Source organism: Clarias gariepinus, chromosome 6, assembly GCF_024256425.1.
Source record: "Clarias gariepinus isolate MV-2021 ecotype Netherlands chromosome 6, CGAR_prim_01v2, whole genome shotgun sequence".
Classification (NCBI taxonomy): domain Eukaryota; kingdom Metazoa; phylum Chordata; class Actinopteri; order Siluriformes; family Clariidae; genus Clarias; species Clarias gariepinus.
The window spans coordinates 2,013,077-2,036,935 of NC_071105.1; the positions used below are offsets into that span (position 1 = coordinate 2,013,077).

Sequence of the window (23,859 nt, forward strand, 5' to 3'; positions counted from 1 at the left end):
AGCTTTCCCGCGTTCGTCATACCGAACATTGGTGCATGCTGCATTTGTGATAAAACTATTGGATGTTGGAGTTAATCACTGATATAACAAAAACAGTTAATCATATTTTAGCATTTATGCTTTTAACACTCTTAATGATAAATATTCTCACCAGTTAAATGACATAAATAAACCTGTTCATATATTCTTAGGTATGTTGCAAAAAAGCGCAATGCATTTTGTCGATGGTTGCTGCAAAATTTGCAACATATAGTAAAAACTGAGAGATTTGTGGTATTGTAATAACATGTTATCTTTAATCGTACCAAGTTTTATTGTTGTTGGATGAGTCGAACATATGTATCTGTGGCATTTTTCCAGTTTTAATTCATAACTGTTTTATTTTTAGAGATATTGTTGTAAATTTGGTATAATATTTTGTTTTTGTTGTCATTCCCTTTTAAATCAAATAATAATATTTGATTGGACAAGTCTTCATTTTTGTAACACAAACATTCAGATCCATTCATTATCTAATCTTAATTTCATATAATAAATGCGTGGGGCACAAATTAATCCTTAAAAGGAAAAAAAATCAAAGCATAAAGCGTCTGATTATTAAAATATATATATATATATATATATGAACGTGTAAGTAATGTCCAGCAAAAAGCTTAATACTCCACTCTGACACTGTGGTGTACTGTATCGTAACCCCTTTTCCGTCCGCGTGACGCGTCAGGCTTTCATCCGGGTTCTGTGTGACGTGCACACTTTCCAACATGGCGGCGTCAGGTGAGCTGAATGTGCACTTACGGTCTGTGTGGATTTGGATCAAAACGACAAAACCGCGTTTATAGAATGCGTGTCTGTTTTTAGGGGGGCGAATGTTTACCGTGTTTTATTAATGACCAGTGAGGCGTTTGTGGGGAAAAAGACTTTAACACCAAAAAACAAAAACACCCACCCAGTGTGTCGCACGAGCAAGCGGCGGGCTAGCCTGTTTAATCAGTTAGCTCGTCGGCTAACTAGCAAGCAAGTCACGTGGCCTGTTTTGCTGATTGTCGCGCGGAGTCGGCTGTAATTCTTCGCACGTTGACTCGCGCGAGCCGTCTTATTCGAGCGATCGGACTCGGAGCGCGCGCGTTGCTAAAAATGCGCTGAAATGGCGTGTAGCGTGCTAGTCTAGCCGCGCATGCGCACAACGGCGTCAGAGGAGGGCTTTTCCACGTGTAGTGCGCACGCGAGGTGTCACTCGGTGCCGCATCCAGACGTGTTTTAATTCAAACGGGTTCGCTTTAAACAACTGCGTGTTCTAAACACACACACACACACACACACACACACTGCTGCGGTCATGCTTTAATAGAAGTGTCTAATGATTTGTTTAATATCGCCATTAATTCCTCGACAGCTCACCAACAAAGGGCCTGAGGCTGTGTTCAAAATGGCTCACATTGTGTGTGTGTGTGTGTGTTTACTGGACACATGCACCACCGGGTACTGAAACAACAACATCATCATCATCATCATACTGCACTTAAATCAAACACCATGGGTCTGAGTCTGTGTGCACATACTTATAGATTGAAACATCAATAACAATGTGTTTTTTTCCTGCCTTAAAACAATGGGTCCCACAACGAATAAATAAATGACCTGATGTTACAGAAGATTAAATCAACACCTCCTGATTTGAGAATTCTTCCCAGCTGGACTTTAATCAGTATTAATTACCAGTGAATGTTTGCACATAGACAGGACAGTGATGAAACCTGTGATGAAACCTGGCAGAAGCACGTCTAGACACACACTATGGAGGTTTCATCTACACATCGCCTGGCACATCAGACGAACGTCCTCCGTTTCTGTGGCGCGTATTTACAGGGGCCCGTTGCCATCTCGACACCCAAATGTATCTGAGCACTTGGGGTGAAGGACCTTGGGTCAAACAGGACGTCAACACTTCAACCACAGAGCCGCCTCTGCCCGATATGGGTGCAGGAGAAATTAGTCGTTCTCAGTGGTTTCAGTGGAGCAGTCCAGGAGCACGATGATGGAAAAGCTGTCCTGATGGTGAATAATCCTAATTTCAGAAGATCCTGAACGAGACAGAGTTTAGAGTCCAATACAGTGGAGAACAGCTCTGAGACAAGGTGGTGTCCATTTAAGCACGCGGTAAACGCCGTGTTGCGTGTTTTAGCCTACCTACACATTTTTGCGGTAAGAATTAAAATTTTGCAGTAAATTAGCCTCGGCGTATGAACCATCGAATGTAATGGATTGAACGCCGGCTCAGTTGCGCTTTCTTTCAGGAGACCTTTAAAACTTGTTTTTCAGTGGACAGCCAAAACAAGTTTATGAATATTTTTTTTGTGTGCGTTTTGTAACGGTTTACAGTAACAAAGGATTTAGTGCACACATGGGACACAAGAATGTTAGCAAGGACAGTTTCAGTCGAAAAAGACAAATCCAAAGAATTTAGATTTTTAATTTAGAATTTAGAAAATTATAGATTTTCATCATTTTGCCTAAACCCTGATGTGATTTGTCCGCTAATTTCTCTTGTTTGCATTTCTTTTTTGGCGGCAGTATGGTAACTGAGGAAGTAAACGAATCCTTTGTATGGAGCGATTCCATTGGCTGGACACTGTAAGGTTGATCAATGAAAAATACCATTACATTTCATCAGCCTAAATTAACACAATGGCTCCAGAGGATACGAGAGCTGGTTACGCTGTACAGCTGCTAGCTGGACTTTAGTTCTTTTTTTTTGTTGTTGTTGTGTGGGAATGCCTCGCCAAGGTTGCAAATAACTAAAAACAATTACACAAATTTGTGGGTGAAATAGGCAGGACACACCGAAGGACCGAACAGAGCTCTCCGAGCGAGTAGTTTATTTGTATACTAACCCTTGTAAGCTGTGTGTATAATCTCTCTGTGTACGTAATACGATCCAAAGTTATGCACGTGTAAGGAGCGAGGTTTACTGTTAATGTTACCATAGCGACACCGAGTGCTGGAGCTTGGGATAAACGCACACCGAGGAGTCTGCTGCCCCTTTGGGATAAAACAATCACATTACACAGCAATAAAATCCTCACAGGAGGAGCAGCGACTCTCCTCTGACTCGCCTTACACGGGTGCATCGGGAAATGTTTAACGTGATTTGTACGCTGTGTTTTGTACGCCTGTACAATGTAGAGCTAGAAAATCTGCCAAAGCTCTGGGTTGTTAGTGTGATCAGGGGCGGGGCAATATGGCAAAAATAATCGTATTGTAAGTTATTAGGGATTTTAACGATCAACATTTTGTTTCCCAATGATCCAACAGATATTTTGAGGCAAACTGACACAATGGAAATGTAAAAGAATTATAAAATCTTTAATTCTAGTCTAAAACAAATAAGGGACATGACATAGCATGGTGATAAGATAAAACTTCATTTTGTCACAGGGAAAATGCTTTAATTAATTATAATAATACTGTATAAAGTTACAATGCACCACTGCACAATGCATTTTTTTCTTTTTTTAAGGAAAAGGAAGAAATATTTAGAAAACGTGCTTAACCCTGGAGCACCCCTGGGGTCATATTTGACCCAGACGTTTACTTCACCGTTATATTCAACCGACTCACCAAAGTAACAATTTCTTTTTGCATTACAACCCAGTGTGCCCTATGTGAACCCATAACACTGACATTTAGTGGTAACTGACTGAACTAACCTGATTTTTTTTTTCACATCAATCATGGGTGCTACTGTGGTAAACCTTTTTGCAGGTCTGTTCATTTTACATGTTTTTTGATAGGTTGGCATGTTTGATGCCAGTGTTTTTAGTTCCTGCCCTAGAGCAAAATTTGATGTGCATAGTGATTGATGAAAAGTTAAAATCAATAAATATATTTTGAAATTATAAAATTTATGTCATGAGTGAACGTAACCAGTTGGTAAAACATACTGGACATCCCAAGGGGTCAAATATGGACCATGTCATTACATGTAGTAGGAAAGGGTTAATTTAAAAAAAACACCTGTTTTAGGATTCACTGGGTCTGTATCATCATTTCAGCCAAAGGAGATAGATTTCCTATTAGGATAAAGTGGTCTGGGTTTTCCAGGGTTAAATGGAAATTAAATGTTAAATTTTAAATGTTTAAAAGTATATTTTAAAATAGTTTTTTATTACACATTAAATAAGAGTATGATCAAATTCTTTTCACAAATTCTATTAAGCTTTTTTAAACTTTGTTTTAGTTAGATGATTTATGGTTTGTCTAGTCTTCACCTGTTTCGTGTTTCATGTAACTTTGGACTGTTTGCAGTTTTGATATTTTTTTGTTGTTGCTTGATTCGATTCAATTCATGAGTGAACTTTTACACTTTTTAATGAATTTAAATTCCTTGTGTAATAATAATTATTTTTGGCATCATTTTCCTTATTCTTGTTTTATCCAGTAAGTTGCATTTCCACCAATTTCTAACACGACGTCGTCGCCTTTTGAGTTTATGGGCAGCTGTTGCAACACTATCACCTAGTGGACTGGAGTGTGTAGCAAAAGATTGGCAGTAATAAACATTTCAGTGGTTATTAGATACTTTTAGTTGTTTTTAATACCGTGAACCATGTAAGAGATTGGTGCTGTTGAATTGACAGTCTGTAATAAATAATAAATAATTTGACAGTCTGATTCACAACTGTAGTATCTAGGCGTTTGGGGCGAGCTGTATACTTTGCAGGACTTGGAATAGGAAGAATATAAAAATACAGCTGAGACGATTTCACTTCTCTGAGATGCATTTTAATATTTTTGTTTAATCTTCGCTCTGAGCCTCCTCGCGTTCCACACTAGAACCTAACTGCCTTGAAATGTTTCTCTGAAAAGTTTAGACCAGTCAGAAGGAAGCATTAAAACCATGACTCTGGTTTTATTCAACCTTGTCTAAAGGTAACTACCATAAACCTTGGTATATACGTGCACTATGGAGTTAGTCAGCTTCTGTGTTCTGTTGGTGAAGGAGCCTGGGCGTCACCGCTAAAGTAAAACAGCAGGCTAGTGTTACAGCTGCGCGGGAGATATCGGACACCTTATCACTGTTCCTTCCTCTCGCTCAGGTTTTATCTTTACGTCCACGTGGTTCTGTATGAGGCTTCGCCTTCAACGTCTAAACATTAAAGGAAACGCTTCCTGTCAATAATTATCCTTCAAGTGTTTTATTCCTCTCTCACCACAGCCAGCGATTACAGTAATTATTCAGAGCTCTACAGCGCTGAGAGAGAGAGTGCGCTCGCCAGGGCTTCGTTGTTATTTAAAAAGGGGTGTTTTTGCTTTTCACAGCTAAGAAGAATAAGAAGAAGGGGAAGACTTTAACCCTGACGGACTTCCTGGCGGAGGATAGCGGTGGATCTGCACCGCCCGTTTATTCCAGCGCTAAGCCCACCAGTTGGGCGGATGAGACCGACGACCTGGATGGAGAAGGTGAGCACAAAGATTTCACACCCGTTGCTATGGTGATGCGTCTCTCTATTAGCATTTTCTTTCTGTTTTTCAACGCTTAAAAAAAGGATCATGGTTTCCTGCTCCTCTAACACACACACTCACCCACCCCTTTCTGTCTCCCTGCAGTGTCCACTTCCTGGCACACCCCTGAAGATTCGTATCGTGCCCCGCCCATCGATCGCTCCATCCTGCCCACGGCTCCTCGTGCGGCCCGGGAGGTGAACGTCGACCGGTCGCGTCTGCCTCGCAGCCCTCCTTACACCGCCTTCCTCGGAAATCTGCCCTACGATGTGACCGAAGAGTCCATCAAACAGTTCTTCCGAGGCCTCGCGGTGAGACGAGTGTTTGGAGTTATTGTTTTACTGTCTGTCCGTCTTCTTCTCAATTTTTAATAGAATTGCCCTGATAGTACGACGCTCACTACATGGAGCCTCGGGGTTTCACCAGGATAATGATGTGGATTTAGGGAACAGAGGTCCCACCGTGTCAGAGAAAATCCTGAGCGGTGTTTATTGTGTTCACATATTGCCAAAGGAATCATGATGTTAAAGAGTTACAAATTTATAACATGCGCCAAAAAATAACCTGATTTTCTTTTCCCATAACTTTACACAATGTAACAGCGTAACTTGGGAAGTAGCGCAGTGGAGTCGCCCCATGACGTTACGCAATGACATTAGCCAGTGAAGATGCACAATCAAATTCGCTAAAAAATGTAACTGGGATGTTACGCAAAGAAGTTCTTCGAAAAAGTAAATTTTACACAATTAAGTTACACAGTAAAGGTGTCCTATAAAAATATATTACACATTGAAGTTTCACGAAGACATTACGTGATTAAATTTCACATCGAAGATGGGCGTTAAATAAAACCTTGAAGTTACTCAATTTATAAATTACACAAAATATAGTTGCAAGCAACGATGAGCGGGCCCAAGCACCCTGCGCCGTCAGCACCCGGGCACACCAGAAAGACAGTGGGTGCATGCGTTTAAAGGGGACATGCCAATACAATTATGACCCAATTTAAAAAAAAGAGGAATTTTAAAAAGCCTCAGGTGCTGCAAAAAAAGAATTTACACAGCAAGGTTGCGCAACTGGTGTAAGGTTGCCAGTTGACGTCACACCTTGTAACACTTTGACACAAAATTTTGTGGTAACGTTTAACTTTTCAACTGAAGGTCACACGTTGACGAGGTTACTAAAACACTCGATACACCATAACAGAAAAAGTTTGAATGTGTTTTATGTTTTGTTGTACAAATGTACAAGAATAAGTGTGTGTGTTTTCAGATCAGTGCCGTGCGGTTGCCGCGTGAACCCAGTAACCCTGAGCGACTGAAGGGTTTTGGCTACGCTGAGTTTGATGATGTCGACTCGCTGCTCCGTGCGCTCACGCTCAATGAGGAGGTAGAGTCACGCGCCGCACAGGTCACCCTTAATTTTTTAATCATTTAGTGCTTTACATTAGTGTTTATTGAGTGTGTGTGTGTGTGTGTGCGCATAGAACCTGGGAAACAGACGGATTCGAGTAGACATCGCAGATCAGTCCAATGACAAAGGTGAGCGTGTGTGTGGTGGAGGTGACCTGAGAGAGTGTGGTGGACTGGGGTGAGGGTGTAGAACCTCTTCAGCGGTGTGTTTTAATGACGTGTTTGTTTCCTCTTCAGAGCGTGACGGAGGTATGATGGGGCGTGACCGGGACCGCGATCGTGGGCGTGGCGGTGACGGCGGTCCTGATAAGACGGACTCTGATTGGAGGGCTCGTCCCAGCGTGGAGCAGGATGACGGCCCGCGCAGGGACGACGGCTTTGGAGAGAGTGTGTTATTAATCACATGACTGTCCCGTTACTCCGTGCGGTTGCGGCTGTATCATTAATAGTCCTCTTTTGTTTCTCAGGGTCACGTGAGTCCGATCGATTCAGGGATGGACCACGGCGTGACGACCGATACGGCGGTCGAGATCGCTTTGACGACCGGGACCGCAGGGACCGCTATGACGACCGGGAGCGCTATGACGACCGTGATCGCAGGGATCGCTATGACGACCGGGAGCGCCATGACGATCGGGATCGCAGGGATCGCTATGACGACCGAGGAGGCAGGGATTACGACCGTGGAGGTTAGTTCTAATACGTTATTAGGATTATTTTGTCTCTATATAAGCTTTTGGTGAGCAAGTAGTCATGTGACCGACAGGATATGATTCCCGTGGTGGAGGACGCCGGGCATTCGGTAGCGGATACAGGCGCGATTATGATGACAGGCGGGATGGAGATCGTTATTCAGACGACCGCTACGAGAAACGAGACGACAGACGCGAGGAAAGAGGTACAGACAAATAGGACATACAGACAGACAATGGACATATAAGACGATTTGGATGATACTGATTGTTATAAATTGTCACGTATCGTGACATCTTGTCTTGCCATTTAATAACCATGTGGTGACCGTTGTTTCCCCTCAGGTCCTCCTCAGAGACCCAAACTGAACCTAAAACCCCGCAGCGTCCCAAAAGAGGAGGAACAGGGTGGTGGTGGTGGCAGCGGAGGTGGCGGAGGCGGCGGAGGCTTGTCTCCTCAGGCCAACCCCAGCAGGTCTGCCTCCATATTCGGAGCGGCAAAACCCGTGGACACGGCAGCCAAGGAGAGAGAGGTGGAGGAGCGTCTGAAGAAGGAGCAGGAGCGGCTGCAGCGACAGCTGGAGGAGGACAAGCCCAGACCTTCAGAGAGACGAGCTCGAGACCGGTGAGGACAGAGAGGGTGGAGTTACCCACCACGCGTCAGAACGATGATAACTTTGATCCAGTCCGTTCTAAAAAACCACGCTGCACTGTTTCTCAGATTAGCTTCGCGAGGTAGCATGACATGGTTTCTCAGACTAGCAATAAAGCATCGCACTGTTCTGCTCTGTGTGCAGGGACCCGAGCTGGCGCGGCGAGTCGACAACCAGCGAGCACGAGCGCACAGGAAGTGAATCCGCACACCAAGGAGGTAAATAGACACTTTAACACACAAGTCTGTGTCTAAAAGGAGGATAAGCACTTACTTACAAATACTTAAAAGAACAAAAAAATTAGACGCTATTTCAAAGCTACAGTTGGTATAATCAAACTTTATCCAAGACATTTAGTAATTGCATAAATCTTAAAAAAAAAAAAAATGTTTAAGTGTGCTGCAGCACTGTAGTGGATCCTGTTAGGTTCCTTGTTTTATTATTTTTTTTTTATGCCTAAAGTATTTATTTAAGTATGAATTTATTGTTTTTTTAATTTTGCTTATTTATTTAGTTGGTTGTTTGCTTGTTCATTTTTATATGCTTAAGTTTACATATTTATTTTTATATATTTTTACTTCCTGTTCAATCACGAAAGTAGCTCGTGGTTTTTGTACAAAAATTAGACACTGCAGTGCACCAGATACCAAGATTTACAGTTATATACAGTACTATTTTCAGTGTGTAAGTGAATGTATACAATGTCTAAAGTCCAGTATATTGTATGTGTGTGGGGGTGCAGAAGAAATGAGTCGGCCTCACTGTTTTTAGTGAATCAGTTCAGGAGCAGGATGATAGAAAATGTCTGTCCTGTAAAGCTGTCCTGATGGTGAATAATCCAAATTTCCGATTTTTTCGCGATTTAAAGGCCCAGAGACAAAACTGTTACATTTGAGTTAGATTTATTTCCTTAGACGCGGTTACAGTTTTTGGCCACATGATGGCAGTGGACAGAGATTTAGGCAATTTTGTTGCAGATCTTTTCACAGACAGCAGTGCACCGAACGTTTCATTATATAAAGCAGATGTGCAGATTAGTGTTACTGACATGTTTTGTAACCTTTGTAAAAAAAAATAGTCTGTTTTTACTTAAATGGTTTCCTAAGTTACCCAAAATGCTGTTCTGATAGCTGAGGATAATAGTGACTTATCAACGGTTGACGGTTCAACAAAAAACATCAATGAGCAAATTAGCACCAGGTTTGCTCAGCAAAAGTTGCCCACTCATATTTATTGCAAATTGCATAATGTACAAAATTTTGTGTGTGTGTGTGTGTGTGTGTGTGTGTGTGTGTGTGATCGTTCAGATTCTAAGCATCATGAAAGTGAGCCTGTGGAAAATGAAGTGGATGAACCCATCTCTCCTGGGCCCCGCCCACCAACCTCCCCTAGTCAGGGAGCTTTACCGCTGAAGGCGATGCCGGCTCCTCCGCCAAAGGAGAATGCCTGGGCCAAAAGGAGCACAGGAGGCGGAGCTAACACTACACCTTCATCTGCACCCGGTGGCGGTGGCACGGCTTACAAACCGAGAATGTGAGAAATCACAGTGACTTTACGTCTTGTCCTCACCATTTCGACATAGCGTTTAACCCTTTTGTTTTTATTCCTTTCTTTCTTCTTATCAATGCAGCTCCTCAAATTCGGATGAACCTGTTGCTGAAAAAGGTCAGAATGCCACGCCCACTCAGTGCACAAGCATAAAGTTAAGAAATGCAGATAAGCATGTGACTTTGTTTTTGTGTGTGTGTTTTAGATGAGAATCAGTTGGACGGTGTAGGACGGGAGAAAGGTGTGTCTCAGGGAAGAGGGGGCGGGGCATTGAGAGGGGGAGGTAGGGGTCGAGGAGCTGATCGAGGAGGAGATGGACCTAACAAAGACAGACGACGAGAACCAACAGAGAAGTGAGACCGCATGCACACACACACACACACACACACACACACACAGGCGTGTATATATAATGTTATATATAACGATAGTTTAAAAGTTTAATTAGCATACGTTTAATTGCTTGCATGTGTACATATTAGGTTTTTATTCAGGTATCTGCTTTTTTTTTTCTTAAGAATTGTTTTGTACCCATTTTCATGTATTGGTCAATTTAATATTTGCCGGATTGATTGTTTTTTGTTTGCTTGTGGTTTATTTTTATTTTTTTTTGTTGACTGTGATCGTTTAATCATAGTAAGAATAGAAAATTGTTAACTGCGTTAATCAGTTAAATGTGTTATTGCATCCATAACACACCCTGAACTTGTGTTTTTAGACTAATGCGTGACTTGAGTCCTGATCTGTCAGTTGATCTGTTTCTGATTTTTAGGAAAGAGAGCAGGCGAGAGCCCAGACCCGGAGCAGAGCCAAAGAAGTATGAGGAGACTGCGCCTCCAGTAAGTACTGTACGTCCACCACGTCCGCCCAGTCTGTCCCTGTTCCCCCCCCACTGTCCGTTTATCCTGTGTGTCCTCTGCATATATATATATATATATATATATATATATATATATATATATATATATTTTTTTTTTTTATTATTATTATTTTAATTTCCGTATCATTTTCTAAGTGCTTAATTCTTATTATTTTTTTTTTTACTTATTTTTTTTTTTTTCCAGAAATTCAGCTCAGCCAGTAAATACGCTGCGTTGCTGATGGATGGTGAGCAGCCAGGGGAAGAAGATGCAGAGGATTAAACGAGAAGAAATAAACGAAGAGCAAACACACAAATATAGGATAATGTTGCATTTAGGAAAACAAATTTGATCAAATACTTGCTGAGACTTTGGTTCTGCTGGTTTATGCAGTGAAGGCAGTGATAAACTGGGGAGAATCGTTGCATGGGTTGTCAGAGCTGTTCTTTAATGTTTGTCGAAATTTTCTAAAAAGGTAATCCATAATTTGACTAGTTTTAATTAGTAACAGTAAAGAACCAGCTTATAAACGTATAAACTCTGACAGGCATTATGGGGTTTAAAGAAGTGTAATTTGCAAAGTATTGTTATAAATAAATTTGAAAAGTAAGTAAAAAAAATGTTTGTCACTTCATCCACCTCACTTACGTTATAAGCATGAAACAGCTAGCTAGGGGGCAGTGGTGGATCGGATGGTTGTGCATCTTGGGAAACCAGAGTTTGGGTGCATACTTATTCATTTCAAACAATTGATGCAATTTTAACAAAACCATTCTTAGGAGTTTTGTTCTGAAGGACCTCAAGTAGTTGGTCAACTGTATTTGTTGACATCAGAGGCAAAAAGTCACGAACATCAGTCTGCCCGTCCTTTTTTAAGTGACGGTATACATCCGATCTAGGACCATGTAGAAACTGACTCAGATCTGATTTGGAAAACATTAGGTTCATGCAGACTGCCCTACATAAAATCTGATATGTGTCACATTAGGGTAAAAATTGGAATCGAGTCACTTCAGGCTGGTGATGTAAACGTAGCCGGAGAAGCTTTATGGTCTGATCATTCAGATGACATTTAGGTTGACTGTAGACAACCAAATAACATTTGTAGTGTTTAATTTTCGTTTGGCGTCTCGTCTCTCATTCATTTATTCGTTTTGCTAGCAGACGAAAAATACCCCTCATCTTGGAATTGTCAACAGCTGTACTTGGTTACACTTTATACAGGGCAACCCAAAGGGTCAGATCCACAGGCATTTCCCTTGTGTTATTACCAATATTACCCATTTCCAACAGTATAATCAGGGGGGTCAGGAGTGGCTCAGTGGTTAAGGCTTTGGACTATGGATCAGAAGGTCCACCCCAGCACCACCAAGTTGCCATTGTTGGTCACTTATACAACCCTCAATTGCTCAGATGTAAAAAGAAAAAAAAAGTAAGTCACTCTGGATAAGGATGTTTACCAAATGCTCAAATGTAATAATCATATTTTTGCATATAAAAAACATTTAGAAAAGACATGTAAATGAAGTAAAATAGGAAATAAATAGACATTAAAACCTCACTTAACCTTAATTTATGATTCCTCTTGATTTAAAAACCAACTAAAAGTGGCTTTTCTTTTTGCTACCGTCCTTACTAACATTCTTGGCACCCGTGGAGCTATGCTTCACAAAATCTCTCAAAAGTGCCAGAAAACAAAATAAGTAAAAAGAAAAAAAAAAGGAAACTCACTTCACTTTACACTAACGCAAACAAGTTTTGAACAACTCTCAGACGTACGCGCACCTTAGCCAGTATTCAGTTCAGCTTGATTCGGTTGCTCGTCTGCAAAAAAATGATTCGTATGCAGAGGCAAATTTCTTGCAAAATTTCAGGTCTTAAGGCAAACATTCCAAAGGTGGGGCGTTTTTATCCGAGGTACCGCTTTAATTTGCTTTAAAACTGACAACAGAACCAGAACTAACACCAACTCAACATTTGTCTGTGGGCTAATCCAATGTCAGTAGTCTTATCAGAATCAGCCCAGAATAATCTGTGCACCTCACCTAATATCGAACATAAGTTTTAATGAAGGGAGCAAATTTAAACTTTCTTTACCCATTAGTTAACAATAAACAATCGAATAATCGTTAGTTGTTACAGGGTGCACATTTCTACCCATTTAAGGTTTAAGTTCTGGTGGCACATTTTCAACAAATTCACATATGAAGCACAAATATTTAAAATACACAATGATATTAATGAACGTTCTTTTTTCTATTCTTATTTAAAAACAGGACTCCTGATCTGCAAGTGCGCCCTCTTCAGGTGTATAAGTGTACAGTTGTGTGCTACCCTATCATTTACTAAAGTTTCATCCTTTTTCTTAGCACTTTAATACAATGTATAAAAGATTAATCATTAACATGTCTAGTCCTGATACCTTAAAAAAATTTCAACATTCTTGTATCCGTCTTGTACACAAGCACCGCCACTTAAGAACCCGTCAATTTGAGCATCTGCTATAGGTTTTTCTCCCACTCTATGTACATATTAGCTTTAGATCAACATCAAGACATGTTGCGTGTTAAATCTGTAACGCTGATGCAGATGTACTGTGCATGTCGCTCTTTTAAGCAGAAAAAAATTGACTTGGATTACAGTTAGCTAGCTAGCTCATCGCTAGCAAAAGATGAACATGGATATATATATGGTTCCGCCCCCTCCCCCCCCCCCCCAGGATCCACAGTTCAGGCCACAGGTTCCTTATAGTTTGTCACACAATCTCCCTCTTTGCTTTGGTGACCCAACACTGGCAGCATTGAGATTCAACCTCACAACTTACTGATCATCAGTCCAGCGCTCTGCCCATGTTGCAGTGCTCTACATAGTACCCTTAGACATTCAAGAGAACCTGAAGAACATTTAAAGAGCACTGATTGCTTTTCAGATTCTTAAGGATCAGAAACAAACACATGCTGCCTCTCACAGGTCCTGGACAGCGTTCCTCTCACTGTGTGTTTAGATGGAGTGATGGTGGAATGTAAATCCGGCTATGCTTGGTTAAAAAAAGTTAAACAAACACCACACGCCGGTTCTTCACGGCCATCCTGCTCTGGCGGTTCTCTCAGACGTTCCACTGCCATGTTTATAAGAGTAGCTTCAGCTTTTACAAACACGGCCTGCAGTCCAGTCCAAACTAGGTCATGTGACCACCACAGTGACTTATTGGGTTTATTTCGAATGCAGCTCATTTTATGGGTATGTTTTTAGTCTTAAATTTGTTCCGTGGATGTGTACGAGCTACTTTTGTTGAAGCAGTTTGCACCTGTAGTGGGGCAGAGTGGTTTAAACGGTTAAGGCTCTGGGGTACTAATCAAAAGGTCAGGGGGTTCACGCCCAGCGCCGCCAAGCTGCCACTGTTGATTCCCTTGTCCAAGGCCATTAACCCTGTGTGCTCCAGGGGGCGCTGTCTCCTGGCTAACGGACATATGTAAGATTTTTATTAATGTTCAAAAATAATCTCCCTCAAATGTAGACATGTTTAATTAAATTAAACCTTGCTTTCATAAGTATACTTTAGAAAGTTATAATACTATTGTAGGATTATTATAATAATACAATAATACCTGTTTGGATATCAGCAATTAATTATACAAGCACAGTGTATGCATAAATAAATACTTAAAATGAATTTATATTATTGTTTTTGCATTTTTTTTCCTTTATTTTACTTTTTGCCACAAATTGTGCTTAATTTTTCCCCTTTTTTAAAGAAATATATTTATTTATTTATTTTTGTTTTTTTAAAGGGAATTTATTGTACTTGTAAACAGTGGGGAGTAGAAATAAAGTTAATTAATTTATTTATTGGTTTAAAGGTTTAATTCCTGCCTAAGTGTGTGTGTGTGTGTGTGTGTGTGTGTGTGTGTGTGTGTGTGTGTGTGCGTGTTCTCCGCATGCTCGGTAGGTTTCCTCTGGGTCCTCCGGTTTCCTCCCACAGTCCAATGACTTGCAGGTCAGGCTACTTAGCATTTCCAAATTGCCGGTTGTGTGTGAATGAGTGTTACATCTGCTTGTGCCCTGCATTGGACTGGCACCCTGTCCAGTGTCTTCCCCACCCTATGCCAAGAGTCTCCTGGGCAAGGCTTCAGACCCCCCGGACCCTGTAGAGGACAAGCGCTATAGAGGGTGAGAATGTGTTTTAGGACGATTTAAAGTTTCTCATTATATCTTAGGTTGTGTTCTCAGTGATTATGATGGAAATTTTTTTTTTGTGTTTTCAGTCCCGCTGACAGTTTTAAACTGTGTGGGTGGGGTGGTGGTGGGGGAGGGGGGGTATGGGGTTGTTAGGGGGCTCTCCTGCTGTCCTCGCCGCTCAGAGCTGTTGTTTCTGTGCAGTTGGTGCTCAGTGGAGGTCTCAGGGCTGAGGGACCTCACAGAACTTTTCAGAAATATTCCTGAGATTTTATTCTTTAAATCTATTCACATCAGATTAGACTGTTTTACTCACCTTAAATGAAGTAAAAAAAAAAATAATAATAATAAGGCTTTTAAATATATATATATAGTCAAACAGTTTTGTTCGAAATAGTTTGATGCTGAGTTATGTATTTTTAAGTATTAAAATTTTATTTTATATTACTAAGAAAAAAAAATAACCTTTGATCAACGCACAAACATTATTTCAGCTTATTTGTAAAACAGATAACTACCACATGGTCCGGAAATTTCAGCTTTAAGCCACGTCCACTTCACTTCAAGTTCTGTGTCATTAAAAAGTGTGTTAAAGTGATTACATATCTAATTTCATTTTATTAATAAATTGTATGTTTGAGTGATATTAATGCAAAAAATCTGCTCAACATCCTGTTAAATTAAGAAACACTGATGGTTTCCATGAAACTGTGGGACCTACCGACTTACTGGTTACTGACTTTTTACTGATTTTCCCTGACCATTAAACACCACAAAACCTAATAGAGCCTTAAGAATAAAATGAAATTAATGATCAAAAGCCAGGTGGTGTGACTCTGACTTTGATTATGTTCTTATTACAGCACGTGTCTGTGTTTTATCCAATTGTACTACTGCAGTTTGCTAATTATTTTTACTAGTTAACAACTTTGACCAACTAAAAGAATAACTTTTACATTTCTTTGTAGTTACAGTAAATGTCCATGAAATAAGTTGGTTCCTGACGTCACTTACATTATAGCAATTATAAACACTTATTCACTCATCAGCCTCTCATTATTTTCTCTCTTCAAATAAAAAAACCCCACACCTTGTTGCACTACTGAGAAACCGCAAAGTAGCATGAACTCCTCTGTCCTGAGGAACTGTAGGAACTTACAGCTTCATCTCTGACACTGGAGACTCCTTCCATACATGTTCTATAAACATCTCCTACATTAAACTTCACCAGGCCACAGATTGTATGTGTTTCAAAAATACTTCCCTGAATTGTCCCCTGTGCATGAGTTGTTACTATTTAAACGATAATGTAATGTTAGGGAGAATTAATCAACACCTTCTGACCAATCAGAATCCATGCTTCGGCAAGGCAGTAGAGGGGCAACAAGGAACTTCTAATTACAGATGCAATAGAAGGTTGGCAATAACATTAGCAGTTGTCAGCCAAACTGTTTAGGTGTATCTTAACATAATGACAAGCCAGAAAAAAATTTTACTAAACCAATAAAACCAATAAATACAATAAATCCAAATCTGGTGTGGTGAATCTAAAGAAGAACCTAAATCCAGAAGATTCTGCTTTAAGTGTTATTGAGAGATATTATGTATGCAGCATTATTTTATAGTTGTTGTTTTTTTACTTTCACTTTTACACTGTATATATATATATATATATATATATATATATATATATATATATATATATATATATATATATATATACTCAGCAAATATATTGATATAAGAATAAGGCACATGGTGAGTTTAAATATTAGACCTTTTTTCAACACACCAAATGAGAAGAAACAAAGCAGAAAGAGCCATGTTTTACTTGTTTAGTCTTCAGTTATTCAAGCACTTTGTCCAAGAAAGACTTTTAAAATAGAAAGCAAAAAAGTCAGAGACAGCTGAGACACTTTACTGCCTCGGACGTGGTGCAGAAATGTGCATCTAATTCAGGACTGTAGATCCTTTCATTTTACTTTAACGAGGCAGTGAAGGCAGTTCGGCTTGTTCACTCAGATGCAGCTTGATGACTAAATGCGTGCACAAGAACAGACAGTTCAAAAGAAATTACTCATCAACACTGCACTGTTGAATCCTGGATTCTGATTGGTCAGAAGGTGCTGATTCATTTCGTATGAAAGCAGCTTTAATTAACACGCTCGTTCGAAAACTTTAGCATTTCTATAGTAGCAGCTCAGTCACCTGGACCTGGTTAGTATCATTAAAAGTTTCCCCATATCTTTATGGCAGAGGAGTGTTCTTTATGTTGCATTTTCTTAGTAAGTAGTTTTCATTTGTAGTAGTTAATTCATTTCAAGAGATAGACAGCCGGGATCGTCATTTACAGACATGCGGCCTTCATCAAACCGTTAGCATTGTTCAAATGTTTTACCGCAGCTAAGAGTCTCATCACCGTACTGAGCTTGAAGTCTTCAGTAAATGTCAATCGCTTTTACTCACTGATTAACCAGACGTTGTTACCTTTAAAATGAGGTATTTTAAACGTATTAGATATTTGGAGATTTAATGAAAAAATACAGTTTGGTCATGTTAATTTAGTTCTTTTCAAACTCACAGACAATCTATTTACTCACAATTTATAGGGTAAGTAATATTTAAGTCAAGGGGACTTTAAGCAAAAAATACAATGATGCATATATATATATATATATATATATATATATATATATATATATATATATATATATAAATATGACATAAACTGGCTCATATTCAAAATATTTACAGTTGTTTAAAAAATTTTTTTGCATAGTTTAGAAATATGAAGATTTTAATCTTTGTATTCTAACTCATTATGCAGTGCAGAGATAAGGCTGAAATACTGCAGATTTCTCCTTTAAGTCCAGTTTTGGATGTAGAACCGGAAACGGGCAAGAAGGCGAGAACAGAATCAGTCATTGTGCTCGGACTGAGTGTGATGTCTGATCCGAGAAATAAAAAAATAAAAAAAGACTGAAACATGGACATAAGGATTCTTTTTGTGCACTTGAAGATTTGGCATGAGGAAAGAAAGTGTTTCTGCGTTTGTATGTGTGTGTGTGTGTGTGTGTGTGTGTGTGTGTGTGTGTGTGTGTGTGTGTGTGTTTAAGAGAGAGGGGAAGATTGTGACGTTAGGGTTCCAAAAACAGCTGGGGGAGTGAGAGGTGAGGGCCGGGCTGGGGAGGGGGGTTGCAGGGACAGAGGGGCGGAGATTCGAACAGAGAGAGGCATGATGGTAAGAATGCATGTGGGAGACGGCAGGAGACGAGCAGAAGGGAAACACCTCGTGTGCAGAGGAGAGAGGGAAGGAGAGAAAGAGAGAGAATGTGTGTGAGTGCCAGTGTCCAGTGTTTACAGTGAAGGTCATAAAGAAGGACTAACGTAGGAGTTGTGAAAAGAAAGTTGGATGAAAGAAAAGAGAGGAGAGGAAGAGAGATCATGGGTTGTGTCTTCAGCAAACGGACGGAAGTCCAGGAACGAGTTCTCCATCTCACTGACGGGCCTCGAACACGGGATTGCACTGAGGATGCAGAGATCCTCAGCCTCACTGAGGTGTGTGTGTGTGTGTGTGTGTGTGTGTGTGTGTGTATAAATCAGTACAGGTGAATAGATGAATTGAACTATTGAATCTATTTCAATTTAATTATTACTATAATAATAATTATTATTATTATAATTATTATAATGATAATAATAATTATTATTATTATTATTATTTACCTTTGAGATTTTTTTAAATAATATTTTAAGGGGGTTTGGGGAATTTTATTTTTAATCTTATTAAGTGTAGTTTTGATTATTATTTATTTTTATTTTTATTTAATTTTCATTTATTTTAGTTCGTTACATTTCATCACTTTTGTTTTCTTAAATATACTTCAAATTACTTTGTTTCACTTTACATACTTCTCTTTACCTCACGTTACTTTACTTTGTTACTTTACTCTAGTTAACATTCCTCCACTTTTTACTAAGTACTTCACTTAATTTAATTTACATCTCTTTCTTTTAATTTACTTCCCTTTTCTTTAATTGTTCTTTATTTTCTTCGTAAATATTTATTATATTCTCCTAAGTTTACTTCTTTTAGTTTACTCCATAACTTTACATTAAAGCTTTACTTTATAACCCAAAAACTTTATAAGTGAGAGGTAACCCAAGAACTTCACTTTAAACTTTACTTAATAACCTAACTTTGTAACTTTACTCTATAGCTTTACTTTGCATTATAACTATATAATATTACTGTAAAGCTACAATTTACTTTACTCTATAACTTTTAATGAAAGCTTTACTTTAAGTTATACTTTATTTAAAAAACATAAAACTGCACTTTAAAACTTCACTTTAAAACTTTATAACTTTGCTTTATAGCTTTACTTTCTTAACTTTACATTCAACTTTACTTTAAGCTTACTTTAAACCTTTACATTACTTTAAGAAAAATCCTCCATGTACTACATCCTGAGGGATCAAAACATTTCCTATCTATATTCAGCAGTTATTCCGATATTCGATCCCACACACACACACACACACACACACACACACACACACACACACACACACACGCATTAGCCTGGGTCACACGGGCAGGATAAAAATACACAGTGGAATTCTGGGACGGTGGAAGCATACCAACCTGGAGGCATGGCATGCGGTTCCCACCTGCTGCCGTCTACTGCTTCTTTGAATATTTACTTTCTGTGTGTGTGTGTGTGTGTGTGTGTGTGTGTGTGCGTGTGCATCTGCCATAGTAAGTGTTCTGAGAGTTACAGTTACACCGGCCTGCTTTTGTGGCTCCACACATCAGAATGTCAGCAGTCTGCATTCATTTCTATACGATGTGGAAAACTGAATGAAATCTGTTTTTACTGTTTTACACATCAGTCAGTAACGTCCTGGTGCACAAGATTATTCTGCTGATCTACATAATAAATATAAATTTGTATTTAAATTGAAAATATATTTTTTATACCTTTATAATATAATATAATCTTTATAGTTGTTACAATATTTCTATAATATAGATTTCCTTTTTGTGATATGTATTTATAAGTTTGTTGTTGGTTTAAGTTTCTCTTATTGTTTCTGAGAGTGTGTTGTGAAATCTCTATACCTGTGCAGTGATGATTAGTTGCGGTTCCACTGATGCCACTGGTTTCACTTCCCATCTGTGATTTACTAAACCATTTGTCCTGACTGGGATGTTTAAGGTCTAAACTATGGCTGCTTTTTGTTTAATAACATCTTTATAAAAATTTAGAAACTTAATAAAAACTTTAGAAACTTAATAAAAACTTTAGAAAGCTCCATCACTGTGATGCAGTATATGATGTATGACACCAGGTGTGTTTTTTTGATGCATTTATTACAAGAACTTTAATTTAACAAGATTAAATTTATTATAATTTAACTGTTATATAAAAACTAATCAGCCATTACACTAAACCCACTGAATAACATATCTCGTTACAGTGCCACCTGTCAGGAGTGGAATATATTAGGTGGCACAAATAAATAAATCCATAAATAATTTCATAAATTCCTAAAGATCAAGATCAGGTCAAGATTTTCACATCACATAAAACATAAGGACAAAGCTGGTGGTTCGTGCCAGATGGGCTGGTCTGAGAATAACAGAAACTACTCACCGCCATCTGGGATTGTTTTATACACATAAGTCTCGAGAGTTTACACAGAATGGCGATGAAATGAAAACCTGAGAGTAGTGGATCTGCAGATTAAATCTTCTTAATGACCTAGTGTCTTAGTGACATGGTCTGAGAATCTGAGAGGAAGTAACTCTATAGTAACTCTTATAACTTCTCAGCATGAACAGAATCCATCAAAACTTGAGGTCCATTTGCTACAACAACAAAAGACCACATAAGGTTCCTTCTTCTGTCAGCCAAGAAAAGGAATTTGAAGCTCTCATGATCTCACACTATGGACAGCTGAACCCTTCTGCAGTTTGGGTGAGCTTGTGCCCATGACAGAAATGCACCATCATGTGGTCTTCTGTTGTTGTTCTGTTGCTCATCCACCTTAAGATTTGATGTTCTGTCTATGCTGAGATGCTTCTGTACTCACCGCAGTTGTAAAGAGTGATTATTTGAGTTAGACCAATCTGGCCATGTTTCCCTGACCCGCTCTTATCAGCATGATGTTTCCACCAATGAAACATCACATTTAGCGTTTTTTGGGGTTTTTTGCACTTTTTTGTGTAAATGGTGTTCTGGAAACAGGAGTTCCTATTAAAGTGAACACCGAGTGTATTTTTTAAATATACTGTTTAAATACTTTATAATTCAATAAAATTTTATCTGTATAGCACTTTTAACAATTGTCATTGTCGCAAAGCTACTCCCTGAGATGGTAATAGGAAGAACCTTGAGAGGAACCAGACTCAACAGGGAACCCATCCTCATATGGGTGATAATGAATAGCAGGGATTGATCTGCACTCATACTGTGTGTCAGGAGGCTGAAAGTTCAATATAGCAGCTGATGTCTTTAAGTTAATATGAAGTATGTAGGAAACTCCAGTCCTGAACTATTGAGTGACTGCAGTCACAAGTCCTCAGTGAACAGCTGTCTGCCATCTTCATGGTAAAGTGGACCCGTCCCCAGTCCCCACACGCAGTATCTTTCTGGCATGACAGACCACACAGGGCATCCATGTGACAAGATCACCAACCAGGACGAGTCAGACAGGTCCAGAGGGCAGAGGGGATCTGGATCACTGGCGGCTTAGAACCGGCATGTGTAGCTCAACAGGAAGACAGGGGGAGGGAAAAAGAAAGACAGGGAGAGAGAGAGGGAGCAGAAGAGAAGGAAAGAAAAGAGTTAGGTGTGGTCGCAGTCACATAATGTATAAGGTGAATGTATATTTAGTGCAGAGTGCAAGCACTAGGAGCACTAACTCCAGCAGGATTAACTATGACATCATAACTAAAAGGGAGGAGCGAGAAGGAAACACAGACATAAGGGGGAACTGAGATGTAAAGCAAACAATCATAGCCGATAGCATTATATTAATAGCCAAGCATTTTTATAAATAGATTAGCCTTAGGTAAAGGAGCAGATCTGGGGGACTCATGGACGTAGAGTATTAGGTGAACTGGTATGTTTGGATGCTGTCTTCCCCACTCTCATTGATCACTCAGGTTTGTTGACGGTGAGGTGATTGGTCGCTTTACATCTCCGGGAGCCCTCATCTCCCTTTTAGTTATGCTGTTATACTCTAGTTAGTCCTGCCGGAGTCTCTGCTTGCACTCAACACTAAATATACATTTACATTATACATTACTATTATCTAGTTACTATTTCTAGTATTACTACATTATACCTAACTGTTATCTCTCCTCTTCTGCTCTCCCCTCTCCTGTTCTCTCTCCACCTCTCTCTCTTTCCCTTTCTCTCTGTTGAGCTACAAATGTTGTTCCTGAGCTTCAATTGATCCAGACTCCCTTCAGACTCCTTGCCAATGTTGCCATTGGCTTGCTCATCAGGGACTATCTGCTCATTTTGATTCATACACATTCATATTCTATACAAACTTAAATAATTCTTTTGATTGTGTAAAGCTGCTTTGCGACAATTAAAATTGTTAAAAGCACTATACAAATAAAATTAAATTGAATTGAATTAAGACACTAGCAGTTCGCTCAGGTACTGCGGCGCGAGACCATTTAATGCTTTATATGTCAAGAGTAGTATTTTAAAATCTATGCGGAATTTAACAGGGAGCCAATGAAGTGAAGATAAGATAGGGGTGATGTGCTCATATCTTCTGGTTCTAGTAAGGACTCTCGCTGCTGCATTTTCGACTAACTGAAGCTTATTTATGCACCTAGTTGAACAACCAGACAGTAAGGCATTACAATAGTCCAACCTAGAGGTGATAAAAGCATGAACTATTTTTTTTGCATTGTTTAGCGACAGTATATTTCTTATCTTCGCAATATTTCTGAGGTGAAAGAATGCTATCCTGGTAATATTATCTACATGAGCTTCAAACGAAAGACTGGAATCTATAATCACACCGAGGTCTTTTACTGTTGCACTTGATGGAACAGAAAGGCCATCTAAAGTTACAGAGTGATTAAAAAGCTATTAATTAGTGGTTTAATAACTGCTAATTTAAAGGATTTGGAAACATACCCACTGCTGAGTGAAGAGGTAATTATTTTCAAAAGTGGTTCTGTTATTGCTGGTACTGTCTGCTTTAGAAAATGTGTTGTAGGTTCTGATATGATATGGTTAGTTTATCATCTGTATCACTTAAATTGTCTGCTTTCAAAGCCTGACTTTTTTTGCCTAAAATTTTACGATTTATTTTGTTATTGAAAGTACTTGAAATCCTACTTTATGTTGTTGTTGTTATGGAGATTTCTGTAGTGGTCTTATTTCTAGGTAACAAAGTTGATAACTCTGGAAGAGTACTGATAAAGCTCTGCGTAGTAGTTGATGTGAATGTACGTTTAATGTGGTAGCGCGGGGCGCTGTGCATACATTATTACTAAACCACAGGTACTACACATTATCAGTATAATTAATATACATATTGATTTTTGGTGCATATGAAAATCTATCTATCTATCTATCTGTCTGTCTGTCTGTCTGTCTGTCTGTCCGTCAGTCTATCTATCAATCCTATTATTGACATTTAAGAATAAGATTATACTGATAAAAGCTCGTTTAAAATTTAATAATAGGGTTAATTAGATTAAACGTGTCAATAGATAAAGATTAAAACACTTTTTAGATTGTTATACAACTGTGTAAATGATCTGATCTGATAACGTAAGCATGGGAAAGGAATAGAGAGAGAGAGAGAGAGAGAGAGTACACTGCCCCTGTGTGTATTGGGGGGAAATGCTTGTGTCATGAGCAGGGATTTGGCTGAAGAGTGGGAGAAGAGGGTGGGGAGAGGATTAAACCCAAGAAACATTTCTATCCGTATTTTTTTCCTATCTGAATTTCCTGTTTCCATGGTAGCACAACGC

The 23,859-nt window shown here is 39.2% G+C and overlaps 1 protein-coding gene across 2 annotated transcripts; it reads left to right on the forward strand.

Annotated features, from left to right (window-relative positions):
• The first annotated feature begins 689 nt into the window (after positions 1–689).
• Positions 690–11,287, forward strand: eif4bb (eukaryotic translation initiation factor 4Bb). 2 transcript variants are annotated; one of them, XM_053498369.1, is made up of 15 exons: positions 690–774; positions 5,320–5,460; positions 5,608–5,813; positions 6,775–6,891; positions 6,989–7,043; positions 7,152–7,301; positions 7,382–7,603; positions 7,681–7,812; positions 7,952–8,231; positions 8,404–8,477; positions 9,567–9,792; positions 9,890–9,924; positions 10,013–10,160; positions 10,580–10,655; positions 10,872–11,287. In XM_053498369.1, the coding sequence occupies exons 1-15, from the start codon at positions 762–764 to the stop codon at positions 10,947–10,949; spliced, it is 1,953 nt and encodes a 650-aa protein (XP_053354344.1). In that variant the 5' UTR covers positions 690–761; the 3' UTR covers positions 10,950–11,287. The 2 variants fall into 2 exon arrangements, with proteins under 2 accessions (XP_053354344.1, XP_053354345.1); XM_053498370.1 differs by having other exon boundaries at positions 691–774; positions 10,580–10,646.
• Positions 11,288–23,859: the final 12,572 nt, after the last annotated feature.